This window comes from Danio aesculapii, chromosome 17 (assembly GCF_903798145.1).
Source record: "Danio aesculapii chromosome 17, fDanAes4.1, whole genome shotgun sequence".
Lineage (NCBI taxonomy): Eukaryota > Metazoa > Chordata > Actinopteri > Cypriniformes > Danionidae > Danio > Danio aesculapii.
The window spans coordinates 13,514,990-13,540,041 of NC_079451.1; the positions used below are offsets into that span (position 1 = coordinate 13,514,990).

The 25,052-nt window shown below is 35.6% G+C and overlaps 1 protein-coding gene across 4 annotated transcripts in view; it reads right to left on the reverse strand.

Annotated features, from left to right (window-relative positions):
- kiz (kizuna centrosomal protein) overlaps positions 1-25,052 on the reverse strand; it is a 65,587-nt gene that overhangs the window by 8,297 nt on the left and 32,238 nt on the right. For 3 of the 4 annotated variants that reach the window (XM_056476946.1, XM_056476949.1, XM_056476948.1), the window contains 5 exons: positions 23,419-23,563; positions 15,498-15,663; positions 14,915-14,977; positions 13,475-13,561; positions 11,074-11,131 (listed from right to left, as the gene is read on the reverse strand). In XM_056476946.1, the coding sequence (XP_056332921.1) occupies positions 11,074-11,131; positions 13,475-13,561; positions 14,915-14,977; positions 15,498-15,663; positions 23,419-23,563 (519 nt within the window). Of the gene's footprint in view, positions 1-11,073; positions 11,132-13,474; positions 14,693-14,785; positions 14,978-15,497; positions 15,664-23,418; positions 23,564-25,052 lie in introns of those variants that run through there. The other variant, XM_056476947.1, reaches the window with a different exon arrangement.

Consider the following 25,052-nt stretch of genomic DNA (forward strand, 5'->3'; position numbering starts at 1 on the left):
CTTTCAAAGACACCGAGAGCAAGAGTAAAAATATTTAGCTTCCCTTTGATGGATTTGGATGAATAAATAAAACGGCGATAGTATGTGCATTCATGCGAGCAGCACCGACCCTACGCCAAACCCGGTCCCGCGCACTCAGCCTTGACACTGACCGAATCGGCTGTAAAGACGTAGTTGAACTCAATTAGGTTGGCTCTCATATAATTCAGCTTAGCGCTTTTGTTTCCAGAGCATCTCTGTAGAAGCTCCAGCGTTTCATATAGTCTATTGATGAATGTATGCAGATGCTATGATCAGGGTCAAAGCGAACAAGTTACACAACTCACCTCTGGCTCCATATGAATACAACGGCAAACTTGTGAAACGCCGAGCATCAAAGTTACAGTCAGCTGACACAAAAAGTAGCAGAGAGATGCATTCGCTCCCTGGGTCAAGGGTGATGACCGGTATAAAGCCCATGAAAGAGCTTTCTGAAACAGATACTGCCGGATGAATTTGCTTTCAGCAAAGTTTAGAATAGATAGTAGACTAATCATCAAGATAACATTGATGAATTTGGTAACTGTTGTTCTCCTGTTCAAAATGGCTATTAATGATGTACTGAGCACCATCTTCATTTAAAATGATGGATTTTTGGGTAAAATAAATTGTTTTTTACACAATCCATTTATGTATTTGGTGAGCCGCTGACTAATTAACAGACTGAATGACTGCACATATAACAAATTAGATTCATAAAGCTTCAAATTGATCATATGAAACTGGACACTGCATCCATGGAAACTCAAATTAAGTGGGCTCAAATGTCATAATACAAACATCCTTAATATTTTTTGTATATCTCTTTTATATATTTTTATACATACAGTTGAAGTCAGAATTATTAGCCCCCCTGTTTATTTGTTTCCCCAATTTCTGTTTAACGGAGAGATTTTCTCAACACATTTCTAAACATAATAGTTTTAATAACTCATTTCTAATAACTGAATTATTTTATCTTTGCCATGATGACAGTAAATTATATTAGACTAGATATTTTTCAAGACACTTCTATACAGCTTAAAGGTGACATTTAAAGGCTTAACTAGTTTAATTGGGTTAACTAGGCAGGTCAGAGTAATTAGGCAAGTTATTGTATAACAATGGGGCTAATAATTTTGACTTTAAAATGGGTTTTAAAAAGTAAAAACTTCTTTTACTCTAGACAAAATATAACAAATAAGACTTTCTCCAGAAGAAAAGATATTATCAGACATACTGTGAAAAATTCCTTGCTCTTAGGTACAGGATCTATCACTGAGATGGTACCTTTTCAAAAGATACATATTTGTACCCAAAGAGTCCACAGTGGTACCTCATAGGTGCATATTAGAGCCCAAATGTACCTAAAAATGACCTTTGAAGTACCATAATAGACCCTTCAGGTGCAAATATGTACCGTTTGAAAAGGTACTGCCCCAGTGACAGCTCCTGTACCTTTATTTCTGAGAGTGTAGGCAATGTTTTTTTGGTGCATTTAAACTAAACAGATTTATTAAACAGATATATTTATTTAAATAATCGTTTAGTCACCAAACATATTTAGAAATTGAAAGATAATACAATTAAATTCAAGCAAAATATTGCAAAAATAAATGACATCCTACAAAATTTCAACTAAATTTTTTTTTTTTTTTTTTTTGCTTCTCTTGATTTTTCATCTTTTTAAAAATTTGTATTTAATAATTTTCTAACATATAAATTTGGGTGTACTAGTTTTTGGACCAAGTTATTTTGTTACATAAGCTCCAGATTTGGCTTCAGTACTGACTAATATTGTATAGCTTCCTATGAAAAATATAGATTTGTGAGGGGTGCACTTATATATGCCGAGCACTGTATTTAAATATATATATAACTGTTTAATAAAACTGTTTAATGTATTCTCTAGTCTATATTCACTGAGAAATGGATAAAAATATACATAAATATACACAGTGTTCAGCATAAATGAGTATTGAGTGCATCTTTTGAATTATAATTTTTGTAAAAAAAACTTTACAGTAAGCCTCCATTAGTTAATACAAGGTAATGTACTTACTAACATGAAAATCAATTAACAATACATTATCATATTTAATAATCTTTCTTGATATTGTAAGTCACTTTGGACAAAAATGTCTGTCAAATGACTAAATGCTAAATGTAAATATATTAGTTTTTTTTATATAATAATTTTAGGGCTTTTTTACCTTTATTGTGATAGGACAGTGGAGATTTACAGACAGGAAAGTATAGGAAACAGACATAGGGGAGGGGTCGACAAAGGACCTCAGGCCGGGAATCGAACTCGGGTCACTCTGAGCACCTCTGTGCTATGTGTCAACACACTAACCACTAGGCTATTGTTATTTCTTATTAACTCACAGTGCATTAACTGTTAACAAGTCTACATTTAGACTTTAATGGTGAACTACTGAATACATGCTGTACATTTGGTATTATTATCAAAATTGTAAGCAGATGTGCTGCTCTGTATGTTTGTAAAAACACGTAGATTCTTTTCTGAAGTTCAAGAGAACTGATTTTAAATAGAAATCTTTCATAACTTTTGATCAACTTAAAGCATTAATATTTTTGGAATGCAAGTACCGATCCATACATTCCTTTACCTTCGGCTTAGTCTCTATTTCAGAGGTTGCCACAGCGGAATGAACCACCAACTATTCCAGCATATTCCAGTACTGGGAAACACCCATATATACTCATTCACACAAACACACACACGCACGCTACAGCCAATTTAGTTTATTCAATTAACCTATAACATAGGGAGAACATTCAAACTGTACACAGAAACGCCAACTGGTCCAGCCAGGACTCGAACCAGGGACCTTCTTGCTGTGAGGCAACAGTGCTAACCACTGAGCCACCGAGCTAACCACTGAGCTTTTAAACAATTATGAATGCCATTATGCTATTTTTTACCTTTTTCACGTCAATTATTATTGTTACACGGTAAAACTAACAAAATGTCACGGCAATTCGTAACTTTTTGATTTAGTGGCTAATTAGTATGAATTCGTATGATCCAATTCGTACAATTTAGTACAATTTGCTCATTCGCCAATGACGGTTGGGCTTATGGGTGGGGTTAGGTGCCATTCATCCTTTTTAAAATCATACAATTTCATACAACTGAACTCTGAATTAGCCACTAAACTGACAAAATGTAAAATACGTACTTTTTCTCGTTAGATCAGGCTGGTAAAACAAAAAAAGTTAAGGTAACTGGAACCATTTGAGGAAACCGATTGCAACAAACCATTTAAGTTCAAAAACTAATCCTAATGAGTACTGTGAACTTAATCCATTTGAGTAAATGAAGCAATTTCAGCACAGTAAAACCCAATAAATGAAGGGAACTCAAACCAACTGAGTACTGTAAAACCCAATAAGTTAAGTCAACTCAAACTGTTTGAGTAAACTGATTGCTACAAACCATGAGTTAAAAAACTAATCTATATGAGTACTGTGAACTTACTCCATTTAAGTTGAAGTAATGAGGTATTTAATTAACTCATTTGAAAAGAGTTTTGAACTCAGTGTTGAAGGTAATGAGTAGAATTAACTTTCAGTAAATTTTGAGTTAACTACACTCATTTCATTTGATAAAGTTGACTGTTGGGTTTTACAGTGTTTAATAAATTCAGAAAAAGATTTGTCTGGTCTATAAACTGACCCTATAGAACAACTGCTGTTGGAGGTTTGGTGAAGGACATCATACAGACGATTATGCTTAAAAACGCTTTCTGGAGTTGAAGAAAACACTAAACAGTCTGCAAAGAGGAATAAACGAACAACCAAGAATCATTGTTCTAATTTTCCATTCCCTTTTCTCTGTTTAAATTGAAAGCAGAAACAATGAGAGGCCTTTCTCTTTCCACACATAGCAAATTTCCTCTCTTTACTCATGATGAGTTGGATAATAAATACGTGTTTGGGTGGGTAAATAGGGCCATTCCTTTCTAAAACTTGCCAGGCATGGGAAAGCTCTATCAGCTGAGCCACTTCAGACAGTGACGAATCTGATTTCAAGACACTATTACCATAGAGAGCTGTGAATGCCACTGACCCTCCAATCTAATATTCCATTTCCATAAACATTTATGCCAGTTCATCTTGCACTGAGGTTCACTTAATTGAGGCGACAGATCTGAATATGTAAGACAAGGCTGGCCACTGTTTGGCTGCGTCTCATACACAGAGGTGAACGTAATGTGTAAAATGATGCAAATTACTGCTTTGACGGCAATCTCTCTCTCTCTATTTCCCTCTGCTCCGACGTTTACTTTTCCCGCTCTGCCTCTGTTCCGCGTTGTTTTGAGCATTTGGATGTATTTGCGGTATTTGATGAAAGGTGCCCCTGTGCGTTTTTAGGCAAGCATTTGATACATTAATATATGGGGTGTGTGGGTTGTTATTATGTTATTTAAGCTATGAATAAAAGACGTCTCTCTGCATCCTATGCAGGAATGAGCTTCATGGAAATAGACTGCGGTTAGTCTGCATTTGTTGTCTGGGCAAAGTGATTTTCATAATACCCGTGATCACGTACGATTATTGCTCTGCTATTGTGGTTTATGAAAGTGCGTCAAAGTGGTGTTTTTCCCTTCAGAATATGTTTCGTTCATGAAGCAAAAAAGTGTCAAGTCAAATAAACACATTTTTATTAAGCATGCAAAATGAACTAAATGTATTATATTTATATGCAATATATTAAAATATATAGAGGGAAAAGGATTATTCTTATTTAAAAGACAGATAGGGTACATTTAAAGAAAATGTTGCTTAGTGTTTCTAATTTACTTTTTGTTACAATGAATAAATACTCTGTTTATAAAGAAAATGTCTCTTTTTATATTTATTAAACACAAAAAGAAGAAAATTAATTGCTTTATTAAAGTGTTTTTATAATACCTGTAATCACGTATGATTATTGCTCTGCTATTGTGGTTGATGAAAGTATGTCACAGTGGTGTTATTCCCTTCGAAATCTATTTTGTTCATGAAGCAAAAAATCATGCCAGATAAACAGGCAAATATTGCCTTATGTATTAAGTGTGCAAAATTAAGTAAATGCATTATGTTTATATGTACAATCATGGCGATATATTTCAATGTATAGAGGGGAAAGGATTATTTAGATTTTAAAGATTTAGATTTTTTAGAGTACATTTAAAGAAAATACTGCATAGTGTTTGGAATTTACTTACAATGAATACATAAAGAAAATTTCTCTTTTTATATTTATCAAACACAAAAACAAGAAAATTAATTGTTTTAGCAAAGTGGTTTTTATAATACCTGTACTATAAATCATGTGCGATTATTATTCTGCTATTGTGGTTGATTAAAGTGTGTCATAGTTAGGACTGCACAATATATCATTTCAGCATCGATATCGCAGTGTATTCACTATGGAGTCAATTTCGGGCCATATATACACTTGCAAAATAAAAAAAAGTTTTACAAACAAAAAATAAAGTATTGAGCAAAAAAATTCTCCAAAAATCGAAAAGCGAAAATGAATTTTAGAGAACTAAAAAGAAATTTTGCTAACAAAAATAAAGAACTGTAAAGAGAAAATTAAGTTTTGGGAAAAAAAAAGAACTGCAAATAAAAATGAAGCAGTATATATTTATATAAACATGCAAAGTGAAAACAGCATTGCAAACTCAGGGTTAAATATAGAAATATTTTACTTTTTTTTGCACTGCTTGATTTTTATTTGCAGTTCTTTTTCTGTTTGCAAATTTCATTCTTATTTCTCAAAACTTCATTTTCATTTGCAGTTCTTTATTTTTGTTAGCAAAATGTAATTTTTATTTCTCAAAAATAAATTTTCAGAGATTTGCATTTAGTTATTTATTTTTGCTCAATACTTTCCTTTTTGTTTGCAAAACTTTCTTTTATTTTGCAAGTATATATGGCCCTAGATTAACTCCAGATTTTTCATTTTGAAATAAGTTGATCAAGTAAAAAAGTGTCATGTCAAACAAAACAGATGAATATTGACATAATTATGTATTAGTGTAGAAAAGTAAAAAAAATGAATTATGTTTATATGTATAATCACAGCAATATGTTTAAATATATAGGAGGAAAAATAATTATTTAAATTTGAAAGACAGATATTTAGTACATTTAAAGAAAAATTTGTTATATAGTGATTTTTTTTATGTTTTCTTCATAAAGTTAAAAAAAGTGCCATGTCAAATAAACATACAAATACTGCCATATATATTAATTGTACAAAATGAAGTAAATTTGTTTATGTTTATGTACAATCATGGCAGGCAGTATATTTAAATATATAGAGGAAAAAGAATTATTCAAATTTGAAAGGCAGACATTTTGAGACATTTAAAGAAATTACTGCTGTTTCTAAGTGTTTCTTATTGTGTGATTTGTTTTTAGAAATATGTTTTGATCATAAAGTTTAAAAAAGTGGCATGTCAAATAAACATACAAATACTGCCATATATATTAATTGCACAAAATGAAGTAAATGTATTATGTTTATAACCGTGGCAATATGTTTAAATATAGAGGGAAAAAATATTATTCAAAATTGAAAGACAGATATTTACAGTTCAATTAAAAAAAATACTACTTCAGTGTTTCTAATTTCAATTTTGTTATATCGAATAAATGCTCTATGTTATAAAGAAAATGTTGCTCTTTATATTAATTAAACAACAACAGAATTAATTGTTTATTAAAGTGATTTATGATCATATGATCACTATATAATTATTGCTGTCACAAAAGTGTGTCATATGGATATTTTGCCTTATGGAATATTTTTTGTTGATATAAAAGTTACAAAATAATTATGTCAAATAAACACACACATTGCCATATTTATTAAGCATACAAAAAGAAAATTATTTATGCTTATACAGTATGCACAATCATGGCAATATATTTAACTATATACAGGAAAAAGGATTATTCAAATTCCTAAATAAGACAGATATTTACAGTACATTTAAAGAAAATACTACTTTAGTGTTTCTAATTTTGTTTTTGTTATACTGCACATAATATATAACAGATACAGTGCTCGGCATAATTGAGTACACCTCATTTTGATCCAAAATGGATCCAAAATTTTATCCATTTCTCAGAGAATCTAGGTAATGTCTTTTGGTGCATTTAAACAAAACAGATTTATTAAACATATATATTTATCAAAATAACATTTTAGTCACCAAACATATTTTGAAATTAAAAGATAATACAATTAAATTAAAAAAAAAATTACAACCCGCAAAATGTCAACTAAATTTTGTAATTTTTTTTGCTTCTCTTGATTTTTCCTCCTTTTTTAAAATTTGTATTTAATATCTTTCTATGCATATGAATTTGGCTGTACTTGTTTTTGGACTGTTATCGTAAGTTATTTTGATAGATAAGCTCCAGTGAGCTATAGAAGTGTCTTGAAAACGATCTAGTAAAATATTATTTATTGTCATCATGGCAAAGATAAAATAAATAAGTTATTAGAGATGATTTATTAAAACTATTATGATTAGAAATGTGTTGAGAAAATCTTCTCTCCGCTAAACAAAAATTGAGGAAAAAATAAACAGGTGGGCTAATAATTCAGGGGTGCTAATAATTCTGACTTCTACTGTATATGCACAAATATAATATTGTATAGCTTCCTATTAAAAATATTAATTTAAAAGATAGTTTTGTGAGGGGTGTACTGTATAATATATCTGTTTATAAATAAAAGGTCACTTTTTTATATTTATTAAACACACACACACACGCACGCACGCACACACACACACACACACACACACACACACACACACACACACACACACAAAAGAGAAAATCAATGGTTTTAAATAAGATTATTAGATTATTAAAGTGATTTTTTTTAACACTTTAAAAGTATAGTTCACCCAAAACTGAATTTCCTGACCTCATTGACTCACCCGTTATTTGTTTCCAACCTGTTTGACTTTCTTCTGTTGTACAAAAAAGAACATATTTTAAAGCAAGCTAGAAACCCAATAGTTTCTTTCAAACGGTCTTATTTTGTCGTCAACAGAATAAAGAAACTCATAAAGGTCTATTAAACATTTATTTTTGAGTGAACTATTCCTTGAACTTGATATTGTCAAGTATTGGTTTCCATGTTTTTCAAGTATAAAAGGATATACATATGAAACGAGAATATAGCATATGAATATGAAGATCTATACGCCTCCACAGCTATGCAAATAGCCTCTGCTCTTTGAATCAGTGTTTGCGCAAAGCAGCAGTAGCGCCTCCTACACCCTTCCTTTCAGTGACCCACAGCAGCACTGATTGACCAGTGATCAGAGCTGATTCAGGCAGCAGTGAGAGCGCCCTCTACAGCTCACCCACCGCCACTGTCACGCATGAGCTCAAGCTGGACTAAATACGACTGCCCTCTGCTGGTCATCAACCAGAACTCCACGAGGAGATGCTGCTCTTTTTAAAACCACCCCAAGGGAATGGGGTCACTGCATTTAATGCTAAATCTTTCTGCATGGTAATATTTTAGGAAATGTAGGAAACATATTTTGTGTGAGTGTATTAATGAATGTCTGTTATGTGAGCAGAAAATATTTTTATTTGGTGGACAAAGCAGGTGGATGAAGAGGCACAAAGAAAGAGAGTGACCCCCACTGGCTACCGCCAACCCCTTTACACCCGCAGGCCCACACATTCATTCACTGCCAGACAATACAAAATACAAGCAGCACCAGCAGCAGGTTTAAGATTAGTTTGCTAAAATCCAAATAATAATAATTATAATAATAATAAAAAGTTAACTCTGAAAGAAATATATGTATTGCAAACTTATTTAAATGCATTTAAATTTTTATTTAAAGTATTTAAAGTGGATTAAAACCATATAGAATGAAAAAATTCATAATTTAACAACAAACTTAAATCAAATAGCAAAATATTAATGAAAACAAACTACTAAAATGACTTAAAAAGATATATACTTTTGTGTGTTCAATAACAACAACAACAAATTAAACTCATAAATGTTTGCAACCATTTTAAGGGTGAGTAAATATTTAGTAAATTCAATTTTCGTGTGAACCGTCCTATAAAAAAAAGAATAATACACCAAATCCTGCTGCTGTTTCCCAATTAATATATTAAAAATGGATGAAACATTGTTGATGATGATGATTATGATTACAGCTGACCTGTTCTTTTTTCATAAAGCGCAAGAGCGGGGACGCAGCGAGATCTGCGCTACATGCCGGCAGTAGCAGAGGACACAATAGCGGCTGAAGAGGAGGAAGCTGTGGCATGCAGCCTTAAACAAAGCGCAGGAACAAGAGGTCTTTACATGGAGTGCAGCTGCTTACTCCAGCTCTCTCGTCCTGAATCACTGCAGCACACACAGGCGGAACAAATGCTGGCCACACAGCCTCGGAATTAGAATACAATAAAACGCTGTGTTCCATAAAAGTATTTAGCAGTAAAAAAATGGCACGCTGACAAGAGGAGAGTGCAGAGAAGGGAATCAAAAAAAGAAAACGGGGGTGGATATGAAAGACCCCAATTCTCTTCAGTGCTATAATAGTGAAATGAACACACATAAATGTGTTAAGAGTATCTCTTTGCATCTTGTATGGACTGCATGCATTTAATCTGGAAAGCTTATTATGGGCAAGTCATTGCTATGCAAAGCAGTGCCTGACGCTTTTCTCTGGTCCTTTCAGCCCAGCACGGTGTTTGGCCAATAGGCCTGGCCCCCCGCCTCTCATTGGGCATTCATAACATGCAACATTTGCACAATGTATCTCTCAAAGACTGCTGAATAGGGGGCCTTAATACTCATGTAAACAACTGCAAACCAATTACTTAATGAATCAGCCCCAACACATAATGAGGAGGTGCACAAAGGCCCATAAATGCATTTTTTGCACCAAAGCGCCTGCTTTAAACTGCGATTCTTCAGCTACGTCCCAGCTTAAGCGCAAAAAAATTATAATTTCGCCACTTGATTTATTTTATTTCGCTATGCGATATTTTGTGGTTGTGGTGGGAAGCGGCAGGTCCTTTAATGTGCCCATCGGCTCAGTGACAGACTGACAGCAGTAAGTGACGGAGAAGAGAGAGCGCGAGAGGAGAGAGGACGGGGAACAGCACATGTAGTGTTTCTACTGCTGCTCGAGTGCAGGGTACTTGTAGAGGCAATAAAGCGCAAGAAGTGACTGGCAAGAGGAATTCTTCAACACGGGCGGGGAAAATGTTTCACCTGAAAGCGAAGCAAACGCTCCATCGTCTTTGCTCTGAGCTTTAAACAACCTCTAACCTGACAGGGTCTCCGGCAGGGTTCTTTGTGTGACTATGAGGTTCGGGGATGATCCAAAAGCATCTCGCACTACAGACGCAGGCTTATGTTTATTAATGAGGCCATTCATTGGGCAGACTGTGGCATCCATCAGAGAGCTCCGTCAGAGTGCCATCATTATACCCTTTCCTCTGCAAATAGTGTAAACTAGCTGAGAGAGAGCAAGGGGAGGCGTGCAAAGAGTGGGCATAAAGACTGGGCAGAAGTGAGAGCCAAAAAAAAATAAATAAATAAAAAAGACAGAGAGACAGGGAGGGAGACTTTCGACCCTTGTGTCAGCGTGATGCTCGCAAAAGCATGTGAAATCAGAGCCGATTACTCTTCACGAGGTTTACCCATCCATTACCTGGCCTAATGGATTCACGGAAGGAGAGGCAACTGCTGGGAGGGCTGTGTGTCTTAGCTGATTGTGTGAACTAAAAAAATCTAAACATTGTCCCCTTAAGATCCTTTTTCATCAGTCTGGAGATTTACCCAAGCAATCAAATAATGCCAGTGATGAGAGAGGAAGCTCTGAATAAAAATACAGCTTGACTGATGCTTCCCACGTGAACTTGTGTTAATGATGCTAAGAGTGTTTCAAGGACAGATGCGCAATGGTGTTTTTATTAAAACAGGACAAATGGATTTCTTTTTTAAATGTAGAACATTTCGTCAGTACTTACCGATTGCTTGGTGTTAAAAAGTCCTGCTGTACCTCAGGCCTCTGCAATTTGTTGGCATCTTTGCATAACCAATGAATCGTTTAAATGAAAAGAGAAAGGCAAAGAGAACATGGTTATACTCCGATATTAAAATGCACTACAGGCTTGTGATATCATATTTGCATAATCCTGATGTTTATATAACAATAAACTTACAAAAATATGAACAGATAAAGCATTAAAGAGTTTAATGAAAAAATAATTATTAAAATAATACTCGCAACCTCTCCAGCAAAAAAAAAAAAAAAAAAAAAAAAGGGCTATGCTAAATGTTTGGGGTCAGTTTTTCCCCATGTTTCCATGTTATTAAATGAAAAAAAAAAAAAGTTAAATTGTTAAATATTTATAAAAAATTTAAATAACTGCTTTGTTATAGTATGATGAAATTGATTATTCCATGTGAATTTCCAATGAAATTATTACTCCAGTCATTATAGCATTTATTACTATTCCTATTATTATTAATAATAATAATAAAAATAATAATAATAGGCGACGCAGTAGGTAGTGCTATCGCCTCACAGCAAGAAGGTTGCTGGTTCGAGTCTCGGCTGGGTCAGTTTGCATGTTCTCTCTGCTTTTGCGTGGGTTTCCTCCGGGTGCTCCGGTTTCCCCCACAGTCCAAAGACATGTGATACAGGTGAATTGGGTAGGCTAAATTGTCCATAGTGTATGTGTGTGTGAATAAGTGTGTATGTGTCTTCCAGTAATGGGTTGCAGCTGGAAGGGCATCCGCTGCATAAAACAAATGCTGGATAAGTTGGCGGTTCATTCCGCTGTGGCGACCCCAGATTAATAAAAGGACTAAGAATGAAAATGAATGAATGAATGAATGAATGAATGAATGAATGAATAATAATAAAAATAATAATAATAATAATAATAATAATAATGATGATTTCTGAAGGATCACATGGAGTAACAAAGCTGAAAATTCATCATTAAAATTACTGGAATAAAATTATTAAATTAAATTATAAGCTATTTTTGAACAGTTATTTTATAGTGCAAAAACTTTTCACAATTTTACAATTTGTACTGTAATTTTGAACAAATAAATACAGCCTTAGTGAGCAGGATTAGACCTGTCACGATATCTATTTTTTGTTGTATGATATATTGCACCAAAATATATCGCGATAAACTCGTCATTTTAAGGCCATTTTATGCCACTCATTAATGCCAGAAAGACAATACAATATCATCACAATGCAAAGTGCACTCTACCAAAGAACACATAATATTTTATTCTTAAGAATATTTCATTTAATTATAGTCCTTTTAACAATATAATAATTAAGCGCTGGAATCAGAATGTGAAAACTCTTATCCTAAATAAATAATCATAAATATTAACAAAAAAGTGAAAGGTAAAAAGTAACAGAGGCTGCGATATGTGCTACCAGATCTAATTTCAGTTGTCAGGCACCCACGTGAAAATATACTATAGTAATTTATAGTAAACACTATAGTTTTTTTTAACCATACTGACACTGATGCCTCTAATAAAGATAGAAATATTGCACGATCAGCTAAAATATTGCTAGAATTGGTTTTCATTTATGGGCAATATATATATTACCTCAATAATGATTTGAGGTCATGTTCATGTGTTGTGCGATCAGTCGATATATTGATTATTGTGACAGGACTAAGCAGGATAAGCTTATTTCAAAACATTTAAAAATCCTATTGACCCCAAACTTTTGACCGGTAGTGTATATCATTTAAAATTATATAATAATTATAGTATGGTGATAGATATTAAGAAGAACAAATTTATATTTATTATATTCTAATTTAATAATTATAATACGGTTGAAGTGAGAAATATTTCATTGTTTTGTTTATTTTTTCCCCCAATTTCTGTTTAAACATAATAGTTTTAATAACTCATTTCTAATAACTGATTTATTTTGTCTTTGCTATGATGACAGTAAATAATATTTTACTAGATATTTTTCAAGACACTTCTATACAGCTTAAAGTGACATTTAAAGGCTTAACTGGGTTAATTAAGTTAACTAGGCAAGTTAGGGTAATTAGGCAAGTTATTGTATAATGATGGTTTGTTCTGTAGACAGTAGAAAAAATATATAGTTTAAAGGGGCTAATAATTTTGACCTTAAAATGTTTTTTAATTTTTTTTATTTTAAAACTGCTTTTATTCTAGCCAAAATAAAACAGATAAGACTTTCTCCAGAAGAAAAAATACTATCAGATATACTGTGAAAATTTCCTTGCTCTGTTAAACATCATTTGGGAAATATTTTAAAAAGAAAAAAAATTCAAAGGGGGTTTAATAATTCTGATTTCAACATTTTGAATGCATTTTGCCACACTTTGCATAACGCCTCGTTACCTGGTGGCTCCGAAACCTCCTCCTCCGAGTCACTCCAGTGCCTCTCTTGTGCCACAGATTGTTTAAGCAGCTGATATGCTTTGGTCTCTATAGAAAATAAAGAGAGAGTAAAAAATAAGCAGCTAGTCAAATATTTGCTAAAGAACCCGACTTCCAACTTTCCAGATCCCTAATATTTGATGAACCAACATCAGCTCTTTAAGGCCTCTGATGAGCAAAGAGGTGAAAAACAGAGCGAGCCTGCACTAAACTATTAATCTAATCCAGACACACACATACAGCCTGCCGTAAAAGAAAAAAAGCTTTTGTGTTGCCGCGCCGTCTTATAAGATTCCATTTAAAACACAGTCTTTCATGTTCTATATGCTCTGGAAATTGAGATATTTAACTACCAAGCATTCAAGCTTAAAATACTTTTTGAAAATGAGCATAGATAAAAATAAAAAGGCATGGCTTGTGAGAGAAAAAAAAGCATGTCTGTATTAAATGACGAAAGTGAACAGAAAAACTAACTGCAAAGTGGTTATGCCCCCAAAGACAAAATGCATTCCAGCATCTCGTTATCCTGATATTTGTCATACGGCTGCAACAAACACCTTATTTTTAGTTTGTTTCTCCCGGCGTAATGACTGCAAAATATAGGCATGCATCTAAAGAATCCCTTTTTTGTTTGCTATATACATAAAACAGCATTGTGCACGGCGCTCTGCTTTACCAACGCAACGCAATGCGGATTTAGATGTGCAAGGCCAGCGGTTCAGACGTGGCCACCGCTGATGATAGCGAAGTGATGTAATACGAAAGGCAACAGAACTCGACGCAGTCTTCATTAGCTGCCTGTAAACAGCTCATAAGCAGCCAGGGACAGCAGAGGCGGTTTTCCACTACCATAATGCCTTTGATTAGTTGCAGTGAGAAGCTGGACTTCTCTCTCCGTGGCGCTCTTGGGCTAGCCCTGCGCATGAAAGGCACAGTTTGAAATCAAATAGCCAAGTGGAATAATGGATAGTTTTACATTTCTGAGCTGGCGCTGGGACTTGCTACCCAAGGCTTTTCAAAGGATGCCTTGACATCCAGTCTTTTTAAGTCCGCCTCTGGCTGGCATTGTTTAGCAGATAATGAGAACCAATGACAGATCTTGTGCGGCACCCCCAACCCGGCCGGCGGACAATTAAACCTCCACATTATGCGCTCTGAGATTCTCAGTTTCAGCCGTACCTAGGGCAGAAGAAAAGAGACGGGTTTGTTTTGGCTGCCGATAATTAGACGAACTGTTCCACTCTTCAGGTGGGACTTTGACCTCTGATTCACCTTGATCATCTTTTCACAGCTCCCCAGTTGGGAAAAAAAGGGGAGCCCCATTATCTACTGCGTGAGGAGAAAGACAAAACAGGCACAGAAGAACTCCCGAACGGGCGCTTCTTCGATCTGCCTTTTTACCTCTAATAGGAATACTTTCCACTGGGCTTTGGTCGGCACTGTCCTCTTCAGCACTTTGAATTTCTGAAACAAAGAAAAGAGAAGGAAAGCGCAGCTCAGAGAGATGCTGGAAGAGTGAGACGGAGGAGAAAAGAAAAAAGAGAGAGATCTGGGGAAAAGGGGGGGGGGGGGGGGGACTTTTTGAATCTGAACAGCAGGACTGATTGAGAAAGGTTTAAAGGGAGAATGAAGGCTGGCTGGCTTTGTCAGAAATGAGATTTGAGCAAAAGTGTATTCTCATGAGGGTCAGAGCTCTGGCATCCTGCGAGTACTCGAGGTCCCCTCTTCCTTCATCAGAACAGAGCCACCGAGCTGATGTGTCCCTGCTTTAGCTCTGAAAACCAGCCATTAATGCGCTTTGCCTGGTTTTGGTGCGTCCCTCTCACTTTTTCTCATTGATCTGTTCTGTCTGACTGAGCACAGCTCTCAGCGCTTGTGTATATTTAAACTGCTTGACGATATGTGGATTACAAAAAACAGAAATATGTGACAAGTCAAATTTGGGGATGCCAGCTTAATCTGAAAAGTCAAATAGCCATTTTACCTTGTTTTTCGCTAGTTAGAGCATTTGTTCCAGAAGGTATGGTGGGCTTGATCTCCACACTGTCGTCCAGAAGAGAAGGCAAGCTGCAAGAAGATGACGATTCACTTTCTGATAGATGATGAGTCTCAGATTTGTAGGTCAGAAGTCTCTTCAACAGCTTTCCTGCCTGGATAAGAGAGACAACATGCCCTCATTTCAGATGCCACATTTTCTCAAAATCTTTTTCATTCTTTTAAAAAAAAACATTTCAAATGTCAAATCAGACAAGGCTTCTATGTTTGTTCTTGCTGTTTATTGCATCAATTATGTTTAGCAGTCTGATAATATTTTTTTCTTCTGGAGAAAGTCTTATTTGTATTATTTCGGTTAGGATAAAAGCAGTTTTTAATTTTGAAAAATAATTTTAAAGGACAGAATTATAAGCCCCTTTGAGCTATATTCTTTTTCGATAGTCTACAGAACAAACCATTGTTATACAATAATAGCCTAACCTGCCTAGTTAACCTAATTAACCCAGTTAAGCCTTTAAAAAATGTCACTTTAAGCTGTATAGAAGTATCTTGAAAAATATCTAGTAAAATATTATTTACTGTCATCATGACAAAGATAAAATAAATCAGTTATGAGAAATGAGTTATTAAAACTATTATGTTTAGAAATGTGTTGAAAAAAATAAATGGGGGCTAATAATTCAGGGGGCTAATATTTCTGACTTCAATTGTATATATATATATATATATATATATATATATATATATATATATATATATATATATATATATATATATATATGTATTTTTATTATTATTTTTATTTTATTTTTTTATAATTCTTTCAGTTAATACATTTTACTATGTATTTACATTTTACAAATCTATTACATAATACAGACTACTATCAAATCACAATTATAATGACCAACCTTTTCACACAAAAGTTATATCAAATCAGAGGCATAAAACCACAAACAATAAACTACAATAGGAGCTGCTGAGAGACTTAAAAGTGACTTAAAAACTAAATATATTTTATAAAGCTCTCAGCACAAAAAATGCTGCAATATCACAAAGAACTGACTATGGTAGATCAATTAAACCTCAGACACAATTCGATTATGAGTGCTCATCTTCAGGTCAGATCCTGAGGTTCGTTTTCTCTGTATCAAGCTAAAAGATAACAGATATACAGCATGCATGAAAACCACATTTAAACCACAAATACCAAAACAAGCCATATCATCAGTAAATAGGTACTAAAGCAGATCTTTTCTCCCGGATACCAAAAAAACCCTCAAAAATAATGACAAGGAACGAAGGTCATATGTCAAATATATATCCTAGCAATAGATTAACATTACAAGTCAAATGCCACGTGACAGACTCATAGCAACAGGAGAGCATCATCACCCCCATGACCTCATTAAAAAAAGTAGAGAAATTTAAAAAGCTGGAATTTATGGAACTGGCACTAGGAAAGACCTTTTATAAAAGCCCATATACATTTACAAGATGAGGTCATTTTACTAGGCCAGGTGCATACTATTTAACAAATATTCCATTCTCATAAGTACTCCATTGTTGAGGATAATAACACCTCTATATAGATCACCGCAAACATAAAAAAAAGGTTTTATGGACACTAAAATAAATAACTGAAGCTTTAAAGGGGACCTATTATGCCCCTTTTAACAAAATGTGCTACCTTTACACTGCAGGCAAATGTGGCTCAAATCTGATTTTTTTTTTGCCCACATGTGACTCAGATCTGTTTTTTGCCTTGACAGTGTGAACAGCCCAAACTGCATGGAATCTGATCTTTTCTATTCTGATCTGTACCACTTTCATACGTGGTATTAAATCAGATACAGATTTGATGTTTTGAAATCTGACCACAGTGTGAACGGTTTTATAGGAATTCATGTGACGTTTACATCATTTTTGATCGACACATGTCAATATTCTGTACTGTAAAATAGGCCTACATGAAATAGATATATTTCACTTACATAAGTAATACATGAACAAAACCAAATGTAACAGGTTAATGCTCTTTTTAAAAAGGTGGTCCACAGTGTATTTTTAAGGCTTGGCTTTGTTTATAAGATGCAAAGCAATGTGTGCTCAAGCTTCACTTGTCGAAAATCACGCAATTTTTTTCAAATATCTTACTTTGATTATATACAGCAACTCAGCTAACATGAAAACGACGGTCATATTTCCTGGTTCCTCTGAAAGGCTCGTCCTTAAAAGGCTCTGATTGGTCCTAACATAATGTGCTGTGATTTGTGGATCGGCTCCACGTCACCCCCCTATAAGCGCGCACTTTTGCGCTGTGTAAACAGTCCAGTCTGAGGCTCAGAGCAGCTTTTAGCAGCATTAGCTGCCTGAATCAGACAAAAATGAAGAGCACACAGCTCACGCCTGCTCTCTAAAATAAAATCTGACAAGTGTCTTTCACATATATTCGGAAGCACGTGTAAGTAATATAAAACGTTCTCATATCTTTTGCAAATTTGTTATTTGAGATGTAGAACTCATGGAAAGCAGCCACATAGAGAGACACTGCACGTGCAGCTGAAGATTGTGGCTGTTTACAGCGGTCTGACTGATAAATATGAATTTGTAGTTAAATTGTTAGCGGTGAGAAACAGCATTTCTTGTTGTTTTCATCTTTGTTTACGTCCTCGCTACAACATACCTTTAGTGCTAAAAACTGTGTTTAGTTTATCAATTTTAACAAATAAAAATACTTACAAGTTGTGGCTCACAGTCCACAGCTTCGTCTATTGGAGAACTTTAACCGAATCCAGCATTGAACTGGGAGTTCTCCTTTGTCAAATGCTAGCGTTATATCTTTTTTTATATAATTCTCTGGAACATAACTGAAATTAAACTGCAAGCACTTCTCTCTTTGTGTCATGTCTTTTGGAAACCCAAATACAAAAAAAGAACAAGCTCTGTGGAAATGGCGTTTGGATGGCATTTTAGCTTTCACTGCTTTAACATTACAGTGCCTCTGGCCACGCCCCATTGCTGCGCAAGGTGTGTGCACGAGGTGAATGCACGTAACTGGAGGCCCTTGTGATCTCACTAGCCCAGATGTTTTTTTTTGTAGTACCCATATTTGTTTGATGTAGGCTTTGCTAAGCAAACTCTGTAAAAGCCAATGTCTCTCTTTACATTGATCTTTGAGCGTATTACATTCAGAGATGTTGTTTATGTTCACACAGCTACATTACACATTAACTAAAGTTTAAAATATGATACCCATAGTGGACCACCCTTTTAAACTTTTTTGTGAAGGACAAAATCCTTCCAGTAGGCAACATTTCAGTTTCAATTTGAGTTTTGACTAGACACAGCCTATGTTGTTTATAACAAATTAAAATGGATTAACAATAGGCTAGGTTATCATACTCTGCAAACAATACAATTTTCAACCAGGTGTGATTCCTGCCTTCACAGTTCAGTTTGCGGCTGCTCATTAACCCTTGAAGAGTTTACTTCATCAGTGGTCAGAGAGACGCCCACTGAGGTTGTCATAAAGGGCAAATCATTAGTGTTTTCAATCACAAACCACGTATTTTAAGTTTTAAACACTGAAATGCACATTAGTACAAGCAAAACCAGTTAAATAGCATAGAAAATGCATAGAAAATGCAATGGTTGTCTGTGAAATAATCATTTTAAACATGATCTGACAAGGTGCTTTATTCACTTCATACAGTACACACATTGTTTACATAATTAGACATTTTGAGCTGTGCGTAGTTGTACTTTTGCGCATGCGGGTCAGTTAAGGACCATGAACTCTTCAGACTGGAAATCTGATATTGGCCTGAAAAGTGAACAGCTATGCAAAAAAATCAGATCTGAGAAAAAATTCTGATTGAGCATTAAGACTTAAAGTGTGAACATAGCCTCCGTGAGGTCCCTAGAGTGTGTATGCTCAGACCAAAATACCACATCAATAATATTTTAAAAACTCTTTGAAACTGCCCCTATTAGGCTTTAGTTCAAATTGTGCCATTTTGGTGACTGTTGCTTTAAATTCAAATTAGATTGTGCTTTTCAAGATAGTGGAGCTACAAAGGTCCATGTGTCATCATAGTTGCAGATTCAAAACAGGACTAACGTTATCTCTGTGAAAAACTGAAAATGTCAAAAAAAGTGGCTCAGAACAAGGCGGTCTATGGAGACTACAATTTTAGTCATTGACATTAGCCTCTATCTCACGTACAGACACAAAAGGATCATGTGTGAACAAAAATACCAGTAAATTCGTTCTGGAAATTTTCCAGAAAAAGACATTAACAGTAATTTGTTGGAATGCTGCTCTGTGTGAACGCAGAAGGAAAATTGCTGGAAAGATCGTGTTCATGTTTAGAACAGCTCTACTCCAGCCAATCAGACGAATTCACATCCACACTGTTTATTAAAATAAACAGCCTTAAATCCTTCTCCAGAGAAATTTAGCTGCTGTTTGTTAGTCAGATTTTTTATGTTCCTTCGTAGTGCCAACTGTGGAAAAAATGATTGATAAAATGATTATGATAAACCTCTGTGAGTTTAACTGCCAGCACTATGTAAGGCACGTGCGCTTGAAGGAACGCTCCTGTGAGTCAGATTTGGGTAACGTTAGCCTACAACACAGGTAGTCTTTTATTTTAAAAAGTATCTCACAATCTGCAGCACAAACTAAAATCTACATCTCAACATATGAAAGTGTTCCTCCATACCTTTTCTCTGTTGTTCACAAAAATCCATCATAATGTGTAATATTATCATCAAATGTGTAAACAAAGCTGTTTTTAGCTGCAGATATCGCCTCTGCCTTCAGATAGTAACGTTAGCAGATTGATTCCTAGTTATTTGGTCTGTCTCTGGGACAAAAGCAGCTACAATGAATGCTGAAGTTTTAAATAAAAGTGAAACCATCAAGAAAACGACTGACCCCCTTCATGTTTAATACAAGCATGGCTGTTTAGAGCTCACTTTGGTTAATGAAGTCAGAATTTCCCAGTATTTTGGAATGAATGCATGAATGGTCCTTTCCGGAAAAATTCTGGAACGTCCTTGCCTGTTTGAACAGCACATCTTTGAATTTACCGGTAAAGTCATTCCAGTAATTTTCCGGCTATTTACCGGTATCACTGTGTGAAAGGGGCTGTTATCTTCAGCAGGTCCGATGTCATCATCTGATGACATGTACAAAAAGAGAATGTCAATCAATCAAAGTGTCTCTGCAGACTGTTTTAATCCAGAGTGATTATAAAAAATATAATTAATACATTTTTACCACTATAGGTTGACTTTTTTTTCAGACATTTTGCCACACAACTTAAACCCTTTATAATAGTGATTTTTGCATAATAAGTCACCTAAATGGCAGTTTCAGCATTTCCAGTATGATTTTCAATTCACTAAAGATAATATATTTTTTTCTAGAAGAATCGCATCCTGTTATAGATATAAAACTCATTAAAAAAAGATTTTTGTTAAGTGTGAAATAGTGAAACAGTCACAATACTGGAATTTCTAACTTTGATACAATACCTTGAATAACATCACTATTTTATATTTTCTGATATTCGATACAATATTCTTTATTTTCTTTCCATTATTTAATGGATCAGAGCTAAAATGTAAATTAGATGCAGGATTATTATTTAAAAAAATACAGGATGAGTATTGGAACAATCAGCTTGTTCAGATATTTATTCAGACAAACAAAAGAAGTATAATGTACAAAAATGTCTGAATTATATAGAACAATAAATAATTCTAGAGGATTCTCATCTATATAAGATTAAAACGGGAAAAGTAGGCATTATTTTGAATCAAGACTAATGGGTTAACATATGTGCTGTCCCAACTACCTCAACAAGCTCAAGAATGTGGCGTGAGTTTTGGTGGAAAAATTAGATTAGATTTTTTATTAATATATTACACTAAGAATTAAATCATTAAAATTGGGGACCCCTCATCCTTGTTGGAGGAACTGTGGGGTAGAGGAGGCACATCATGCGCATATATTCAGGCAGTGCTGAAGAATTAATAGTTTTTGGGAAACTGTACACTCCACTGTCAATGATATTTTTGATCTACATATTCCTAGATCAAACAAGTAAGATGGCAACAAGTGAAAAAGCTATAACCCGGAAATGGTAAAAAGACGACCCACCAACTAATGATGAATGGTTCAAAATAAAAATTGAGGAAAAAATGATACAAAATAAAAATTGAGGAAAAAATGATACATGCACTTTGATTACAAAAAGAGATCTTTGAAAATGGCTCGCTTTCTCAAATACGACAATATAATTATCCATAATTTAACATTTACATAAATCTAGGTTTTTTTCATCATTGAGACAATATGTTTGGCAAACGTTTATTTGATATATATATTCTATTTATTTATTTATTTTCTTGACAAAGTTAGATTAATATTTTATTGCTCGTTAACGCATATTTCTAATCAGCCAATCACGTCTGGTAGCACAACACATCGAACCTTGTGGCAGATGGGCTACAGCAGCAGAAGACCACACCGGGTGCCAGCAGAATAACACACCATGTCATAGAGCATTAATCATCTCAGTTTGAACATGACAATGAGTTCACTGTACTCAAATGGCCTCCACAGTCAACAGATCTCAATCCAATAGAGCACCTTTGGGATGTGGTGGAACAGGAGATTCGCATCATGGATGTGCAGCCAACAAATCTGCAGCAACTGCATGATTCTATCATGTCAATATGGACCAAAATCTCTAGAGAATAGTTCCAGTACCTTGTTGAATCTATGCCATGAAGTATTAAGGCAGTTCTGAAGGCAAAAGCGGGTCCAACCCGGTACTAGTAAAATGTACATAATAAGGTGGCTGGTGAGTGTGTATTCATGTGTGGAATGGAGTATATATATACATATATATATTTTTTTTAGATTATTACTATTATTATTTGTTTATTTGTTTTGTTCTCACTGCTTATATGTTTCTAAAAATTCTATAAAATCGAGGTATATAAAAATGGACATTAGTATTTTTTCATTAACTAATATAAATAAAAAGTGATAAATACTTTAGATCCTTGCATTCTAGCCTAATTGTTTGTGTTAGATAATTTTTATTATTATTTATAAAAAGTTATATAATTAACATTTTATTATTCATATAACCATAGTTTTAATCAATGCACATATACTGTATGGCACTATGTGTTTTCATTTACTATATCGCTTTATGTGTGTGGGCTGACCTGTTTGCCGAAATATATTGAATTCTCAATGTTGATTCAATATTCAATACTGAATACTGAATTGAATACTGAATTTTCAATATTGCATTACACTAATGTTAAGTACAACAGTATCTATGCCTAAGTACAACAGTATCAGATGCATATGTTTGACCACTTTTGACATTTTTTTTCAGTTAAAACTTTTACAACTTTGAGTGACATTACATAAACTTTAGAGATTAAAAGGAAAAGGGGTAACATGCAAATCAAAAACAATTTACTCCGCTGTCTTATTTAATGAATCGAATCGATGTGTTCACTGGTGAAAAGAGAGACTGCAAGTTAGCAAAGTCAGTACTGATAAACAAAAGCAAGATAAATATTTCAGCATATGAGAAATGTATGACAACACTAGTGTGTTTATGGCTTTAGATTGAGGTTACACACCGTCATGATAATTTAATTTATTAAAAAATGAAAGGTGCTCAATGCAGGTAGACAAATAACTAACTTACTAGTGTTTAGAACCTGATTTTATCAGTAGGGAATCCACTCATATTGTGCAGAATCAATAAATAAATCACATAATATTTGGTCTTTCCTGCAGTAATTTCTGTATTAAACAAAACATCTATACAGAGGTTCAGTGAATGTTGCGAGGTAAGTAAGAGTGGTACCTTGTCAGTGTAGGTGGCGTTGGCTGGCACCAGGAGCGGAGTGAAGAGCTGGAGGATGTGGTCAGTGCTGAGGAGTTTCTGAAGCTGAACCATGTGTCTAAAACAGCAGTCCCACAGCACAGCACTTTCAGCTGACAGACACAATCTAGGACACACAAATTTATATAATGTTTTTTTTTTTTTGCATTACATATCCACTGTTGCACTGGCCAACAGATCTTCAAAAAAAAAAGACATGAAATTTGTTCCCCTTCATATGGGAACTTCTACGCGTGTCTGTATTAAACAGACTTTGGGAGTGCTTTAGACGACCAATCACTTCTGAAGATAAGAAAACGGGCCAATGAAATGCCAATTGAATTGGCAGAGCTTAGCTCCACAGCTGAAACTGATGAGCCAATTAGGGCTATATCAGTCGGCTGCTGGAGGCAGCTCATCAGAATTGTTGCTTCAGACCCGATCTGAGACTGAAGAACCATTCTGCTGAGCTGACTTCCAACGTTGAAGAAAGCATTATTCTCACCAGTGCGAGGGAAGACGTTCTAGCGGTGGTCGAGCTGGGTTTCCCGTCCCCATGGCGTTTCACTGGTGACCTGAAAGAGCAGTTTTTTAAAAGAGCAGAATTCCCTAAGAGAGCACACGGTCGTGCAGCACGTCTTTTTAAAGATGTTTCGACCGTGCGTTTCTGGATGCGGTGGTTTCCTCTCCCCGGATGACAGGCACGAGTACTGCGTCACATGCTTGGGGGTCCAACATGTTGATGCGGTGCTCGCGGACAGTTCTTGCCCGCATTGCGATGGCTTGACTGTTGCGCAACTGAGGTTGCGGCGAGCTCTTTTATTAGGGCAAGTCACCCCTGCTGCTCCCCGCCAAGCGGTTAGCACTCGGGCAGGCCTGAGGGTTACAGTGGGGGCTAATCCGTCGCCTTTGGGCCTGCGGACCCCTCGTTTCTCATCAGTGCGCTCTGTTTCTGCTTCGAGTGTTAGCGCTGGTCCATCCTCTGGGTTGGCCGCGCTCTGATTAGATGACACCGGGGACGTGATGTCCATCATTGCATCGGAGGGCGGGTTGACATGCTCTGATGAAGATCCGGACCCCCTGCCACCCTCCGGGGTTGTCAGTGAGGTTTCGGATCTGGAGTCGGACATGTTAGCCGTGTTATTCTGGGCTGCTTCGGCCGTGGGACTGGAGATGGCTTGTCCCCCAGAACCGCGGCCGGACCGCTTAGATGGGTGTTACGTGGGGGTGAAGAAGAAGGCGAAGCCTTCTAGACCCCCCATCCCCTTCTTCCCGGAGGTACACAGAGAGCTCACGCAGGCATGGAGGGCACCTTTTTCTGCCCGGTCCTCGTGCGCTCCCGCTCTCACCTCCTTTGATGACGGAGCGGGCAGGGGTTATGAGGCGATTCCCCAGGTGGAGCGTGCTCTGTCCGCAGAGCTGCTCCACTCGGAGAGATTCGCCCTCACTCCCTTCCAAAGCGTGCAGGTTATCTGAGTCTCTCATGGCCAGAGCCTACACTGCTGCCGGCCAGGCCACCTCCGCTCTGCACGCTATGGCCACCTATCAACGCTACCAAGCCGAGAAGCTGGCCAAGATGCAGGAGGGCGGTTCTCCCCCAGGCTTGCTGCATGAGC